This window comes from Pundamilia nyererei, unplaced genomic scaffold, assembly GCF_000239375.1.
Source record: "Pundamilia nyererei isolate P.nyererei 1_Seehausen unplaced genomic scaffold, PunNye1.0 scaffold00006, whole genome shotgun sequence".
Classification (NCBI taxonomy): domain Eukaryota; kingdom Metazoa; phylum Chordata; class Actinopteri; order Cichliformes; family Cichlidae; genus Pundamilia; species Pundamilia nyererei.
The window spans coordinates 5,063,933-5,080,555 of record NW_005187407.1 but is presented as its reverse complement, the minus strand read 5'-3'; the positions used below and the strand labels follow the sequence as shown (position 1 = coordinate 5,080,555).

The following is a 16,623-nucleotide window of genomic DNA, read 5'->3' as shown; positions in this document are numbered from 1 at the left end:
AGACAGACAGAGAGACAGACAGAGAGAATAGAATGGTAGTTTTCCTGTTATTCCTCATACGTGCAGTGATATTAAAATCAGAAATACATATACGATATGCCGAGAGTTAACTAGTAGAACTAGTAGAAAGACAAGAAGACAGTACAGGGAGTTTTTTGTTTGTTTTTACCTGAGAGGAACTCTCTGTTGGTTTCATGCTAACCTCCAATGGGAGCTTTCTTACATCTGCTGCAGATTTGATGGTGTTGGTTTTCTGGCAGGGAACAAACAGAATATACATATGCTGTGGTGATAGACACAAACAGAGAGATTTAAAAAACAAAAAACAAAACAAACACAGACACACAGACAACAAGAGTTGGACAGGATACCTGCAAGGCCTCCAGCTTCTCCTGCTGCTGTTTGATTTTCTCTGCTAGTTCTTTTTGTTTGTCTTCAGCTGTTGGTTTATCTTTCTTCAAAACACCAGATGGGAGATTCTGTTTCTGTTCAGGAGCGTCACATCTGAAAACAATTTCCAAACAATATATAACAATATGTGAACAATTTATATAGAACATACAAAATATATTACCACACTAGTAGGTACTTTCTCATGGCACAAGCACTTCAGCTAATACATTATTCAAAGTTCGTTTGTTGTTGTTTTTTGTTTATTGCTGCAGAATTTCCAACTTCCGGTTGGATTTGAACTCCTCTTAAGTACTATCAGTGCATAGGGTTTTTCTTATCACTAGAAAAACTGAGAGAGGAAAAAAAAAAAGTGGTATACTAAATATACCCTGACATTTTGGTCACATTCGTGACTCCACAACAACCTCATCTGTAGGCACAAGAGGCACCTGTGGCAAAGGTGAAGCCAATGAAGATTTGCTATATTTACACTTAAAACTGAAGTGTCATTTATAACATCGGCTATTTGGAGGATACCATCAGACACCAGTACCTTCAACTATGGCACAGTTGAAGAGCTGACATGAACGATATGATGATATGAACAAACAAGCTATTTAACAACCCCCCCCCCCAAAAAAAAAAAAAAAAAAAAAAGCAAGCTGTGTGCTTGTAGGGTAACACATAAAATCCCTCTGAACATTTTGTGTGTTTAAAATATTTTTCGGACTCACCTATTTTTCACTGGACGAATTTGTGGCTTTTTTTTTTTTCCCAAACCAAGCTCGATTTTTCTAATACAAATGAATAGATCTCACCAATCAGATCACTGCATTTGGTATCAAGCGCACTCATAGCTGAAATTGCACACTGGTACTGAATCTACAATGATATGTAAATAATAATTACAATAATAATTTCACCTCGGAGAGCAAGATGCTGCTCTGGGGGTCAATCAGCTCTGCTAACATAAGGTCAAATTGCCCCACTGACATCCTTTTACACATGTATGAAAGCCACAATATAGCTTCCACTCCCAGATCAAACCATCATATTCTTCCTGCTGCTGCTTTGTCATGAGAACTGAATGAACCCAGAATCTCTATTTAGGAACATCAGGACAGGCTCATCATTGCTTCATAACTACTTCATTTTTTTTCTTTCTTTCTCCAAATTCCTTTTTTAGGGCAAATTTTCCACAAAAATGCAACACATTCAGTGTGTATATATGTTCGGATCCGTAAAATTAGGAATTTGTGTCGCTTTTTGGCTTTAATACTTTAAATAAAGTATTCTTATAAGGTAGAACAGTCACTGCCAGGAATAGCAGAAAAATTTGTACATGGTCATATGGTGGACTACACAGAGATTTCTCGTGCTGGTAACTGGTGAGTAAAAAATCTATCCAATGAGCCTCTGATGGAGGATTTTATCTTCTCCAGTTTTAAGAGTCCTAAGATATCCTGTAGCCAGACTTTAATTAATGGTGGCTGAGATGATTTCCACAACAACAAAATTCTTTTCTAGCGATGAGAGAAGCAAAGGCAATAAGGTTCTTTTGAATAGCTGTAGTATGAAGGTTATTTGGTGGTTTGCCAAATATAGCGATATGTGGAGTCGGAGTCAATTTTATACCCAATATATCCAAAATTATTTTGAAGAATTGATGCGAAAATTCAGACAACCTAGGGCACACCCAGAACATATGAGTAAGATTGCAAGGTATCTGTGAGCATCTGTTACATTTATCATCAAATGTATCTGGGTATAATTTTGAGAGTTTTTCTTTACTGTAGTGTAATCTGTGGAAAACTTTAAATTGTATTAATGAAAGATGAATTAATGGCCCAAGTATCATCAATTTCTGTTAAGACCATGGCCCTCTCCTTAGTGGAGAACAAGATGATCTTTATAACATCCACTCAGTAGTTTAATGTCAGCTTTATTTATTTTAGTTGCTAAGATCATATCATCACTGTGCTGCTGTAAATATTTCTGCTGCTTCTGAATAAAGTAACAATTCAGTTGTATAATTTCATTATAACTCTGTTCTAAATTATACTAAAAACAGTTTTTTAGCAATCAAAAATAACCAATAAGTTTAATTAGAAACTTGATAACCGTTTTGCTTAGTGAGATGAGATAAGAAAATGAAGTTATCTGAAAAAGCTCATTGTGTCAGTACCTGTCCTGAGTGCTGTCAGGGTTCATGAGACACACCCAACTGTCTGGGTAGCGTTTGTCCACTGCATCCATCTGGAAAGGCAGCGTTCTCCACTTTAAACATTTATCTTAAAAAAAGAAGAAAAAGCATAATCAGAGAGTGAGTTTTCTGCAGGAAGCTGAGATACTGCATGTCCTCTAAATGTGTGTGCTCAATTTACCACACTGAATAGTAAGTGGTATCTCCATGGCACGGCGTCTCTTGTATCTCAACTCTGATGATGGAGGTGCAGACCAGCTGGCAGACAGATATCCAAACTCATCCCAGAACTTCACTATGCCTTTCTGTGCTGCATGACAAACACAGATGCAGATGTGAGATCAGTTGATACAGTTGCAAGTCATTTGCTATAATTAAAATAAGTTGAACCAAAGCTGAATTTTTATTTAGGGAAGGAACCCTTATCCATCCATCCATTCGCTTCCGCTTATCCTTTTCAGGGGCGGGGGGCGCTGGAGCCTATCCCAGCTGTCATAGGGCGAGAGGCGGGGTACACCCTGGACAGGTCGCCAGTCTGTCGCAGGGCTAACACACAGGGACAGACAACCATTCACACTCACATTCACTCGCACATTCACACCTAGTGACAATTTAGATTAATCAATTAACCTATCCCCACAAGTTGCATGTCTTTGGACGGTGGGAGGAAGCCGGAGTACCCGGAGAGAACCCACGCAAACACGGGGAGAACATGCAAACTCCACACAGAAAGACCCCGGCCTGATGGAGGAATTGAACTCAGGACCTTCTTGCTGTGCGGCAACAGTGCTAACCACCGTGCCACCGTGCTTAATACAGCTAAAATGAAACTTATACTTCACCTCTGACTCAAACATTTCTCAATCCAATATCACAGGTACCGGTAATATCACCTTAAAGCTCCAGCAGCTGGTAGATCAATAATGGTGATTACAACTGTATCTGAATTGTCTAACACTCTAGCAGGATAATGTATTAATCATGGAACATGCTTAAAACTCCCAGGAGTATGGGGGGTATTTTTACTTGTAATTTGAGGTGCAGCAGTAAACAGAAATCCAGCAACTTCAGGGAAGCTTACCAATGTTTGTGTCCTTCCAGTACTGAGCCAGATGCTCCCCCATGGATTTTAGTAAATGTCGATACTCTTTAGCATCCGCAAAATCTTGTTTGTTGTGAGTAGGCTCTAGAACTAAATATGGGACATCCACTACTCCAACTACACCACCACATGCCCTAAGACACATGAACCAAATAGTTTAAAATTACAACTTAATCACTTGCTCATTTCCTGCCATTTTTCACTTTTAGTGCATTTTACTTACATGCCTCCCTCCAGTTGAGGACCAGTCTTTTCATACAACTTAATGAGACGAGAGCAGTTGTACACAAACATCCCATCCAGGTCCCTCTGTTCAATGTTCACTCCAAATATAAAATTCAGCTCCTTGGGCTCCTTTAATGCTCTGAAGAACAAGGAAGAAACGTAGATTGGTAAGAAATACATTTACATAAAATTTAGATGCCAAATAATTTGGTCGGCAAACAAAATTAATGTACAAATCTTATTTTGAGGCATTTTTTAATATACATTTCCAGCCAAACACAGGAACAGAATTTTAGCAGCCTACAATCTATAAAGTTTGCCATTTTTGTTAATCATACTTTTGTTTGGCTTCAAGAATCCTTTTTTTCATGTCAGCATCTCTTCGCAGCATCATGGCTGCATCTTGAACTTTTCTCAAAATTGCCTGATGGAGTAAAAGGAGGGAGACAAAGAAGAAATTTAACGTCATCGTTTTTTGGTTGTGAATCAACCTTTTCTTAAATTTCCCTGTTTCTTTAATAATTGAATAATTAAAACACTTTGATGTGTTTGTCATTAACTGTTGCTATACAACTAAACTTGCTTTGCCCAAAACCCGTTTTACATAAACACTACACATCTGCACTTGACAATTAACCAAAGGTTTTCCTTAGCTTACCCGTGAGTCTTTTGATAGGTCCTCTCCTAATCTGGCCTCCAAAGCCATGCGTTTACTCTCTGCCTCTCTGGCCTTCTCCTCCGCTGAAATATACACCACATATTATTCTCACATGAACTAAAGCTAAAGCAAACTTTAATTAGCAGGATTAATAACCCACTATCTCACCAATCTTTGCAAGATGATCAGCTTTCTTCACTTCTTGCTCAGCACGGGTCTTGAACCGAGTTGATGAGTATTTATAACACCTTTAAATAAAATAGAAAGTCCAATTAAAGTGTGAACACTGGAATAAACAAGTTACAGAGAGTCCATATGTGCGTTACTATATTACCTTGGTTTATAAAGACAGCACGAAAGTCTCTTAGTCCTGACTTTATGACCCTGGATAAAAATCCTCATGCGTGGGTCAATGTACAAAACAGCAGCGTATGCCCTGAACGATCTTCTCTCTGGCTTCCTGTGAACAAGAAGTGGTGCATTAGACATGCTGTCATCAAACTATTTTTACTTTGTGGTTTTCTGCCTCCTCCAACTAGTCAACTTGCAGGGCTCTACCTTTAAACAACGATAAATGATCAATATTAAGCTGAATCACTATTAGCTTGCCAATAAAAATACCCAACTCAACTTAATATTTTAAATTAATATTATAAATTCATATGCTAATGCCATAGAGATCCCTTGCTATCCCCTGTGGATAAACAACACCCCCCAGCACAATCAGCAATTATTTGTGAAGTGAAGTCATTACAAACATTTTGATTTTGAAATTTGATCACCATTAAGTTTGAGTTCATCCTTGAGTCCAGCTGGACATTTGATGAAATTTTAAACTGCTTTCTGATACTGAAGTAAAAACCACCAAAATCGTATCTGTGAGCCACAATAATAATGACATCATAACTAACAGTAACAACTGTACTTACACTCCTTCAGCAGGTGTCCCAGCCATCAGTATGTCCTGGTGATCCGTCTCTACATCCAGCTCTGGTTCTCCATTGTCCATCAGCTTCAAATTATAGATTATCACTAGCGTTCCTATAGATAATATAAAATACCACACCAAAAGTAAGTAACAACATGTCAATTTGTCAGTTCTTCACATAGTGATGCACATTTAAATGCTTACCGCTGTTGCCTTCTATTTTGTTGAACTGCTCCATCAGCTGCTTTTCATTTTTAAAAGGTGAGTATTTGAAGATCAGTTCGGTCTCTATGGCGTACTTTTCTGGATCAGACGTCAGCGGCTCCTTGGTCTTCATATCCCAGGAAGGAAGAGGCACTATCACCTGTAGAGGGAGGGGGATGAAAACCCAAAGTAACCCAGAGCAGTTAGCTTTCCACATGTTTCGGAATCTGACAAATGTGATCTTAAATCAGTTTGCTGGAGAACCACGTGGTTTCCAAACTACACACATTACACCATGCCCTTATTTGTTTAACAAAAACTAAGGCAAAATGCAGAAGCACTGTCTACTCCGATTTTAGAGCCAACTTTCAGCATTTCAATCAGGCTGAGATCTGAACTTTGACTGGACCCTTCCAACACTTTGATTTGTTTCCTTTTTTTGTCATTTGATTATAGTTTTGCTGCCATGCTTGGGATCAATATCGTGTTAAACGACCCAGTTTCAACCAAGCTTTATTTTTTGGAAAGATGATCCTAGAATACTTTGGTATACAGAGGTCACCTCAATGAGCCCGAGATGCTCAGGTTCTGTTGCTAGAAGACAAGCCCAAATCATCACCCCTCCACCACTGTGCTACGCAGTTATGAGATCTTTGTGCTCATATGCTGCATTTGGTTTTCATTTGGTGCTGTGTATTATGGTCCAACATCTCCACTTTACTCTTGTCTATCCCAATGACATTGTTTCATAAGACTCGTGGTTTCAGATGTAAATGTGCAAATCTAATCTGAGCCGCAATGTTTATTTGTTTTGTTTTAAGAGAAAGGAAGCTTTGTCCTGGCATCTCTTTCAAACGGGTCATACTTATTTTGTCTTCGTCTAATTGTCTGGTCATGAACTTTAACATACTCAGAATCTGAGATGTAGCTCTTGGTTTGTTTGTTTTTTTGCAATTTCTGAGGATTTCATAGTCTGACCTTGGTTGCAGTGTAGTTAGTTTCTCACACACTGCTTCTGCATTTTTGCTTTTGTTGTTGTTGTTGTTTTTTTTAAACAGTTTAATATAACATATGTTCAATGTCATATCATATAAGTGCCTTGAGGCGACTTTTGTTGTGATTTGGCGCTGTATAAATAAAATTTAATTGAATATCAGATGAACATATTTTGCCCATCTGAGGTTTTATTTAGCTAATTTTCCGACCGATTGATTTTTTTTATTATGTCCTGATGCACAAAACTTTACAAATGAAAGTGTATCCTTTCTTTTTCACATAAATGTAGATCACTTTTTTACATCCAAATCAATTATATACAAAAATGTATCACTGAGCCACAATTAGTAATCATTTCATCCGTTGTTCCAATCTTCCATTAGGCCAGTGGTTCCCAAACTTCTTTTGCTAAGCCCCCCTTGTTTAACAAGAAAAATGCCCCCCCTCCCCCCCGCGCACAAACACATCCTCCAACCACATACACCCATATTTTGCACCATTGCGGTTTATTTCACACCTCAAACATTTAGTAAACAATTAAGCAAATACAAGTAAACTGCAATAAATTACAGGTAGCAATAAACTACTAACTCTTTTATGCTACGTCCACACCTACACGGGTATTTTTGAAAACGCAGCTGTTTTCGTTCACACGTAAACGGCGTTTCGAATCAACGAAAACTGCGATTTTTAAAAAAAATCCTTTTTTGCATTTACATGTGGACGAGGAATACAGAGTTCATCACGCAACGTCAAAGGTATGTGCCTTTTTTCACGTCACACTGTGCGCCACGTTATTGTTTACATGAGATGAATTGCAGATAGAGACAAAATACTGTTAATCTGACCATCTTCAGTTTTTAAACGCTTACATATACACACACGCAGTTACTGTCCCTCCATTTACAAAGGCAGAGGCGTCACGGTGTAATTATTTTAGTATTGTAGTTGTTTTTTTCCTGTGTAATAATATTCAACATTGCTATCAATACATTTTTCAAAAAATGCCTCTCTGTGCAAAATGGGTTCAAAAACATAAACAGCTGTGGGATACCGTTTGTCCGTGATTTGAACCAGGGAATAAATCGTGGCAGGATCAGCCTGATATTATTTGTATCCCACTGTAACTTTACTGTATAAAGAGCTAACATGTCAGGAGTAGTTAGTCATTATGAGAAGTGTTTGTGAACTAAAAATCAAGAATGTGGGATGTTGTTTGTCTGTGATTTGAACAGCCCAGCGCTGCTCCCGACGAAGGGAAAACCAATTCTGCAGGGGAGACCTACCTCGGCACTTGTGCAGGTGAAACCAAAGGGAAGATATGCTGCACCATATTTTCTAGTCTTTGGCTTGGAAGGAAGCTGGTTTGGAAACATATTCAGCGATGCTTCATCTCCTGCTTTACGTTTGTGTGGGCGCCCCATGCTAGCAGTGTCCAAGCGTTTTGGAGGGTTTTTTTTCCCTTTTTATTCCGTGCCCCCCCTGCAATGGCTCTGCGCCCTCCTCCCTAGGGGGTGGGCCGTACACTTTGGGAAGGTCTGCATTAGGTCTTGATTTATGCTATAAGATATAAGATTGTTGATATGACTGTGACAACCTTTGGTGTTTTAAATTTATTTAGAAGTTATCTAAATATTAATATTACACAATTTGCATTTTGCAGTGCTGTCAGTTTTTGTTCCATTCTTTGTATTTGTCCAGGGATTTACAGCATTATTCAAGTAGGATGCTGTAAAATTTCAACATGTTTCTGAACTGAGCAGAGAGCACGGAGTACTGTTCACACAGACTGAAAGCACACACAAGCATGAACACACAGGTGTGAATATCTAGACACATATTCAAAGTACACTTTGAAATGAATGTGTGGTGAGTGGCTAAAGCGTATCTAACAAAACTCGTCTCTAAGCGTTTCATGACTGCCACTGACCTCATCCAGACCCTCCTCTTCATGGAAAGTCCTCGACAGGAAGAGGCAAGTCAGCGTGTCGTTCTTTTTTGTGAACAAAATAAAGTCTTTTCCGATGCGCATAGAGCCCCTGTGGAAACACACAAACTTGGTAAATATGGAAATGCTCGTGTACCAACTTCGTGATCAATACCAGACAGGAACTGGAAAAACAACTCACGATTTCAGTCCGTTTCCATACTGGCCAATCTGAGTGGACTCAGGAGACCGTTTGTTTGACTTTCCAAACTGAATCACATGGGTTGTCTCACCTAAGAAAAAAGCAGTTTAAGGACACAAATTATACACTGTATGTAACCATTGGCCTACAAAAACCTTGCTTTAAATTTGCTCTTTGATCATTTAGTCACACTTACTTGGGTCCATCCCAGTACCATCATCCAGAAAACAAAGCATGTAGCCACCCCTCAGCTCTGTTTTTTTTTCTGTCACACAAGCAGGAAGTCAAAAGACAGATATGAAAAACATTGACTCACTGGATAAGTTTCAGTATATGAAATTGGATATTTTACTCTGAGGTCTACCTGTGTAGATGTCTATACGTGTGGCATTAGCATCTCTGTGAAAGAAATAAAATATATGAGATTTTCTAGATAAAAGGTATCAGGTTAATGCAAGTTTTTCCCATACTCGATAATTTATTTAAAAATTGTGCTGTGAATCATAACAGGTACCTTGAATTGTCCACAAGTTCTGCCAAGGCTCCAAATAAGAACTCATGTGTTGTCCTAAGAGTTAGACCAAATATTCCATTAATAGAGTAAAAACTGACAAGGGAAGCTCATTAGAGAACAAGGACACATGGGAGATGCTTGGTGACAGCATCTGAACTCCACAGATAGCAAACATACGATTATTATTCTGTTATAAAAACTGTTATTTCTCAAGTCTGCTGACACGTGTCAGCATAAAATGAAGAACTATCAGTTAAGCATGCATTTCCTGGTTAACTGTAAAACTATCTGTTCAGCTTCAAGGACTGACTATCCACAGTTCACCTGACAGCTAATGACTTAAAATGAATTATCATTATAACAAAAAGAACAACCAAAGGGTGCTGCGACCTACTTTGAATATAAGCCACATATACGTTGAACATTACATACCACAGAAGCATATACCAAACTTGTCTTTTTTTCCTGAGTCATTACTGATCAAACTGAGTGATAAATGTCTGCAAGCAGCCAATATCACATGATTTTTTTGACAAATAACTGAAGCAAGCACATTTAGCTTCATTGCAAAATTTGTGACGTGTCTATACTCTGTTCTGAGCCTACACCGTCAATTCCACATATTATACACAAAGGCACTATCAAGTTCAGAAAATAAAAATAGCTGATTATATCTAACAAATTTATTATAACGTTGATGTGGGAAACTGGCAAACAATTTTCCCCCCTTGTGACAATAAAGAAAATGCATAACAATAAAGAGCAAAAACAAAAAGAGTAAAAGAATGGTAGCAGCATCAGCTATTAAAATAAAAACCAGCATAGGTTTTGAATTGTGAATGCATACAGACAGAATGGAAAGTATTACTCATGGAAGGTAAAGTTGTTTTAAATATAAAATGACATGTAGCAAAATGAGGGAAACGTGCTCTAATCGTCTTTCTGGACTATATCTTATTTTCTATTCAACAACATTGCTGGGCATCTTGCAAAAATAAGTAGGTGAGGTGGTGCAGTGTATTGTGTGTAGGTGGTTGCTAAAGTTCTCTTTAAGGCTAACTAGCTGTAACTCTGTGTATCGTGAAGTTCTTACGGGCAAATTAATTCCCAAAAAGTTGGTACTTACGAATTTGTGTGCAGGTATTCAAAGGTGAGCTGAGCCCTGCTCAGGTTGCTGTAGCTAGAGTAGGCCATGGTCACTCACGATTGTTAACTAGGTACTTCCTGGTAACCTCCACGTCTTCTTGCTGACTGACCAAGCCCTAGTTCAGGGCTTTCATTCTAAAAAAGGAAAGAAAAGATCAAAAATACTGTTGATTTGCCTGCGTGTATCTTCAATCAATTCACTGACATAACGGAAATGACATGACATTAGCTAATGTTTATACCTTAGAACAAGTCAGAGGAGACACTCCTGCGTAATTACAAGTCACCCCGCAGGTGAAGGTACCAGCAAGTAACACGTGGGAGGCCTGCTGAGGAACAACAAAATGTTATGATTAGGCGAAAAGAGCGTCTTTAGGCACGGCTTGAGCAACGAAGACATTAACGTGCATTCGTTTAAGAAGAAGTCAGACCCTTGCCTCGCTGGGTTACTGTAAAATATGACTAAGTCATGTTTGGTTAAGAACATGACATCAACAGTTCAGACGTTTTGCTGCAACTGTTATTAACGGCATGCTAACATTAGCAGCTAGCCGACATTAGCGCAGGAATGTTTATGAGGAAACGGTAGCTAGCTAGCTTTACTGTGGGAAGATGAAGCTAACGTTAGCCGTATCAATTCCTTTCTGCCAGACATTTTCAGATGACCTCGACTTTGCACGCTATAGTTAGTCCAAATACTTCATAACGTTACGTTTTGTTTTCCTTGACATAAAGCAATCCCCGAGGCCGCGAAGAATCCAACTACCATCAACGTCGATGGTTGGTTCTCTAGTTTCCCCTGATCTGCGCTAATCCCGCCTCTATTTTTCGATAATCACCCAATAGCTGTGGACAATAGGAAGGCACCGCGTTATGATTCTAAACCATGATTGGAGGACATCTCGTTACGTAACAAAAGAACATACCGGTGAACCAGTCTGCTGGCGCCTAGAGAGACCTTCAGAAGTTCATTGCGTTAAGATCATAATCTATACTTTTGGGGCCATAAAATCAAAAGTATGCTCACAGTTAAAATACAAACAAAAACACACTGACAATTCACCTTAACCCTAATTTTTATTTTATTTTAGCTACAGCAGTTGAAATGCTGATGAAACATTATGATTATTTTATAATAATTCTTCTACAGACATGTAAAATATTGAATTACTATCCATCCATCCATTCGCTTCCGCTTATCCTTTTCAGGGTCGCTGGGGGTGCTGGAGCCTATCCCAGCTATCATAGGGCGAGAGGCGGGGTACACCCTGGACAGGTCGACAGTCTGTCACAATTGAATTACTAATTTTACAAAATCCTTATACGTCCTTTCTTTCAGACACTTAAGGAAACAGTGAAATTAAAGAAAAAAATAATTTCCTCTTCGATTTCTGTTTCAAGAGGCCTTATATCAGAGAGAAATATGGCACTCGCATAAACCTAAAATTAAACTTTCGTGGTGGTAAATCCAAAACCTTCAGGTGGATAGAAAGATATTTAAATGATGCTTAAAAATAATTGCACAAGCAAAATGTATTTGAAGTTTTAAATGTCACTAAAAACTGATGTCACTCACCTTCACATTCCCCTTAGCTTGGCTTTAGCCTTTATTGACATTACAGTTACAGTACAATACAGTGCTTACTGTAATACCTGTGTTTGACACTGACAAATGAATCACATTAGTCAACAAAACAGCCCAAGTAAAGCTATTCCTTCTACAGCAAAGAAACATGTTTGAAACAGCACGACTGCAGTCATTTGTTGCTGAGAAGCGTAAAACCCTGTAGAAAAACAGTTCATAGCACTGCTAACTTCTACACACACACACACACTATTTACAGTGCCCAATGATCTGTTAATACTTTGTTATTAAACAAATATAAGGCAAATATAATAGCAATTTTAACCCACGTTTCATCCATTTTCTTCAGTCTTGAGCAATGTCTTCATCACCACCTTATCATAACATTTTTGTCTTTTATTTTGAAAAGCACATCATAAATAATAAATTATAACTCATTTTCTACCATGGCCATGTTTCTCAAAATGATTTTACATATTGCACATTCGTAATGTAGCAAAACTTGTGAGAGACAGATAAATGGGTTCAAACTGTTCCAAGAGAGGTTGCTGTACCCTGACTTTAGTCCCAAGTATGAATTTAGGAGAGCTTTCTCCAAAGCAGCATTATACAAATATTTTCACAGTTAGTAGTACAAACAACAAACCAGCTTCTTCTGTAGGCTGTAGTTAGGCGTAGCCCTCTCTTTCCAACCATCAACTGATTTAATCGCTCAGCTGTCTATTAAGGGTTCCTGTAAATAAAGTAAAGTAGCAAAGTTAGGTTAAATAATCTGTATGGATTTCTCAGTAAAAAGGTTCTACCAGGACAGGGCTCCCTGTCCTGGTTGTTGTGTCCTTGGGCAAGACACTTTACCCTACCGCCTACTGGTGTTGGCCAGAGGGGCCGATGGCGCGATATGACAGCCTCGCTTCTGTCAGTCTGCCCCAGGGCAGCTGTGGCTACAACTGTAGCTTGCCTCCACCAGTGTGTGAATGTGAGAGTGAATGAATAATGGAATTGTAAAGTGCTTTGGGTGCCTTGAAAAGCGCTATATAAATCCAATCCATTATTATTATTATTATTATTATTATTAAAAACCGAACGATCACGACTTACACTTTGTTGGTTCAGTCCATTCCATTGGTTGCGGCGTTTTAGTGCATGTGGTTGACAAGCAGCTATACAGAGCATCAAACAAACTCCAAGGAGACACACACTGAAGTCCAACAGATGTTGCACTGCCACACTCTGTTCCTCCTTTAGAAGTAGGAAATAAATGAGGGTACAAAACAAATCTCTGAATTGTGGCTAAATCAGCTATGCTGTTCAAGTGCAACATACCGTACCTGTGTTAACATGACTGTAAGAGTGGTATCATCCTTGAAGTTCAGACTGTAGCAGGTTGGTGATAATGTAGGCAGCTGGTTACTTGCCTCCACATAGAAGGATGAAATATTTTTCTCTGACTCAGGGCACTCTGGAGGACGACTTTATTAAAGTACATAACATTTATGAGTTTTCTGACTTTTTAGGTCACTGAGGAAAAGTTGTAGTTACACTGTAATTAAGTTAAGAAACATGTTCTTTACAGAACATGATAAACTTACACACTTGTTGGCAGGAGGTCACTTGGGGCACTTATAGTGAGGCAGGTGTAGCTACCATTGTCAGATAGAAACTCTAGTGTCAAATTAACATTTTCATTGCCTGGGGAGTAAAAAATTACAATCAGAATGTAAGGTGATAAAGACTTTCACATAATATCACACCCATAGCACTCCATGGCAAAACTAACCTCCAATAAGCAGCTGACTGGCTCTCAAGGTTGTATGTAGACTGAGATCTCTCAGCGAGACACTCGGAGAGCTGGAAGTCACAAGAGCAAGAGGAACCTTGAGATGTAAATGGGTGACAGAAGAAGGACTCTTTGCTGAGTTAACTGAGGTCTTTCTGTCCTCTTCCTGCTTGATAAGAGGTGATTGGACTGAGGAATTAAGCTCATTTGCTTTCACACATAGGTGGAATGTTGATAAGGAGGACAACACACGGTTCCAGTCCTATGAGAATAGTAAAGTGCACAAATTACACAAAGATACAATCAGGGCACAGAATGTGTGGGTATATTCAGTCACAGCCTGCACAGCATCATATTTCCTATGCACACCAGCACCAATTATCTATTTAGAGAAGGCATGGAGGAAAATTAGCTCAGTTTACTAAGGAAACCTACTATACTCATTCCCAGCTCCATATTGTTATCTTTGGACTGATCTAAAGTTTCTTTGCACGAGTCACTGCTCTAAAAAAAATCCATATTTGTCTGACATCAGGCCTTGATTCATTCTCAATCTGAACCCAGTCATTTTAACTCCCCTATCTTTAAGGTACATTTCTTCTGATTAATCTGATTAATTGCTCCTCTGTATAGAATATTTGAGCCTCAAAAAGAACCAAGAGTAGAAAAAAAATTTGATACAGAGAGCTTAGAGCAGTCTGCAACCTAGGTTTTGACACAGGTTGATTGGACGTAAATATTTGAAACTTCAGCCATGTTTATTGTGCATCCTCTACTCTAATATATAGATAACAGAAAAGAGCAAAAACCCAAAATTGCTATAGTTAAAATCACTCCTCACCTTTGTTATATCAGGGTTAGGCAGAGTGTGAGTGTTGCTGTAAAAACTAAGGCAGATGAATGAAATAGCCAGAGTTAGCAAACACAGGAAAAATGTAGTCCCTGGAGGATTCTGTGACACATAATCTCTAAGATTAGTCAGCGGCTGCCAGAAACCCATCATCAAGCTCCACAAAAAGCAGAGATGTGGCGAGCTGTAAACAGAAGAGACAAATTTCACATAACTTAAGTAATGTACCTTTTCATTATTATTAGGCAAGTTCAATACATCTGTTCTTCATAGAGGAAGACAATTTCAGTAGGAAACAAATGGAAGAGAGCCTGGAGAAATAGAAGTATGCAAAGGAATGAAAGTCAGTAGAAGAAGAGAGAGTATGTGTGTGAATGAGAAGTAGACAGGTGGAGTGAAAGTGAAGCTGCAAGGAGCAGGGGTAGTGAAGGTGGACCTGTGTAAATAGATGGGGTCAACCATTCTAAACAACAAACATTGCAAAAGACAGGTGAAGAAGAGAGCACATAGAGACGGCAGGATGGAGTCAGGTTTTAGGGGTGATTTGTAACAGTAGGATAGCAGCAATAGCAGAAAGAGAAGGTTTACAAGATGCTAATGAGAAATGCTATAACTTTGGTTTGGAGACAGTGCCGCTAACAAAAAATCAGAATTGTAGGGGGCAGAGTTACTCAGAGTGACCACAGGGACAATTCATGGATTCATATATACATGCAGGGGCAGGGGTGTGACAGAGGAGGATGCTCGGGTCAGAGTAATATGAGGCAGATTGGAAGTCCTAAAAGGAGAGAAGTCTGTTCAAACCCACTCCAAAATGCTTTTAGCAGAGGTGGGTGCCTATGTCCCACATTTTAGCCAGTGTTGCCCTCTTGGCTGTTTGACCTTTACTCTCCAGAATAATCTCTGTTCAGACTTTGGCACTGGGAAACCAGAAAGTTTATCTCCACTCACCTAACATCTAAATGTAATCTTCCTTGTTGGGAACAGAAAGCCAATCTTGGTCCAACAGACAGGCACCCTGTAGTGCAGTGCTACAGATAGTGTACATAAATAGATATAATCATAAATATATACACAACAACAACTTTGGCATGAACACACATGCTCTGTATTGCACATACATGTAGACATCGTGTATGAAGCAGTTAAACTTTTCTAATGAAAAATCTTTGCATGGATCACCTAGTTATGTTCATAGTGAGCATTAAGCTGTAGAAAATCTGTAACTTTTATTGTGGAAATACTATATAGCTACTGCTTAACAAAACAGGATATTCGGCATGTCTTTTCTCGAGCGGACCTCGTTTTCAACATAACCACATTTAGTTTGAGCAAAGCTGAAAGCACGTACTCTCTGTCACGTGACTGTAGACAGTTAAACGCTTACTTATAAAAAAAGAGAAGACATCTATGTATCAATTACATTAAATCAATACTCTACGCAACAGGAGACGTACAACTAGTCTAACAACCAGCTCTACTGGCAAAGATCACCGCTCTTATGACGCTAACTAGCTAGCTTTCTGAAATATAACGTCATACCTCGAGCTCGTATGCTTGTTCACGTCTCCGCGCTTGGTAAAATACACCGGAATAGTTTCTTAAAGACAAGTAAACAAAAGTTCGACATTTAAGAAGGAAGTTCAGCAGTTAAATAGTGACACGACACCGCTGTCACTTTACGACAATACACTGCTATGACGACAACAAGGACCAGATCACATGACTTTAAATGGGTTTTTTAAACGGGGGAAAAGCAAGGACACAGCAACAGCAGATATCATTATTGTTATCTTTATTCTTATTTTGAGCATTAGAAGGCAGGATAACACTGGCACTAAATGTTTATTAATGTGCATGTGGTGTTATTTAAATATTCACATTTAGCTTGACGAGTTTGCCACTTCTCAGAG

At 38.8% G+C, this 16,623-nt stretch overlaps 2 protein-coding genes across 3 annotated transcripts in view; both read right to left on the bottom strand.

Annotated features, from left to right (window-relative positions):
- The window catches only part of morc2 (MORC family CW-type zinc finger 2), a 16,825-nt gene extending 5,346 nt beyond the window's left edge, over positions 1-11,479 (bottom strand). Inside the window, exons 1-20 of one of the 2 annotated variants that reach the window (XM_013914867.1) lie at positions 11,425-11,479; positions 10,741-10,827; positions 10,479-10,633; positions 9,353-9,406; positions 9,203-9,237; positions 9,035-9,103; positions 8,839-8,929; positions 8,640-8,748; positions 5,714-5,873; positions 5,511-5,622; positions 4,916-5,041; positions 4,750-4,829; positions 4,582-4,664; positions 4,262-4,347; positions 3,922-4,062; positions 3,678-3,832; positions 2,778-2,906; positions 2,579-2,684; positions 372-504; positions 170-253 (exon numbers count right to left, since the gene is read on the bottom strand). In XM_013914867.1, the coding sequence (XP_013770321.1) occupies positions 170-253; positions 372-504; positions 2,579-2,684; positions 2,778-2,906; positions 3,678-3,832; positions 3,922-4,062; positions 4,262-4,347; positions 4,582-4,664; positions 4,750-4,829; positions 4,916-5,041; positions 5,511-5,622; positions 5,714-5,873; positions 8,640-8,748; positions 8,839-8,929; positions 9,035-9,103; positions 9,203-9,237; positions 9,353-9,406; positions 10,479-10,546 (1,821 nt within the window). In that variant the 5' untranslated portion in view covers positions 10,547-10,633; positions 10,741-10,827; positions 11,425-11,479. Of the gene's footprint in view, positions 1-169; positions 254-371; positions 505-2,578; positions 2,685-2,777; positions 2,907-3,677; positions 3,833-3,921; positions 4,063-4,261; positions 4,348-4,581; positions 4,665-4,749; positions 4,830-4,915; positions 5,042-5,510; positions 5,623-5,713; positions 5,874-8,639; positions 8,749-8,838; positions 8,930-9,034; positions 9,104-9,202; positions 9,238-9,352; positions 9,407-10,478; positions 10,634-10,740; positions 10,828-11,210; positions 11,335-11,424 lie in introns of those variants that run through there. The other variant, XM_013914865.1, reaches the window with a different exon arrangement.
- A 596-nt stretch (positions 11,480-12,075) lies between these two features.
- Positions 12,076-16,360, bottom strand: LOC102199599 (transmembrane protein 248; the record flags this gene model as incomplete). The annotated part of the gene is made up of 8 exons (XM_005722404.1): positions 12,076-12,816; positions 13,182-13,322; positions 13,412-13,553; positions 13,673-13,772; positions 13,861-14,122; positions 14,702-14,894; positions 15,662-15,741; positions 16,253-16,360. Coding segments are annotated over 8 exons (1,047 nt in total), but the record flags the coding sequence as incomplete, so codon positions are not given.
- Positions 16,361-16,623: the final 263 nt, after the last annotated feature.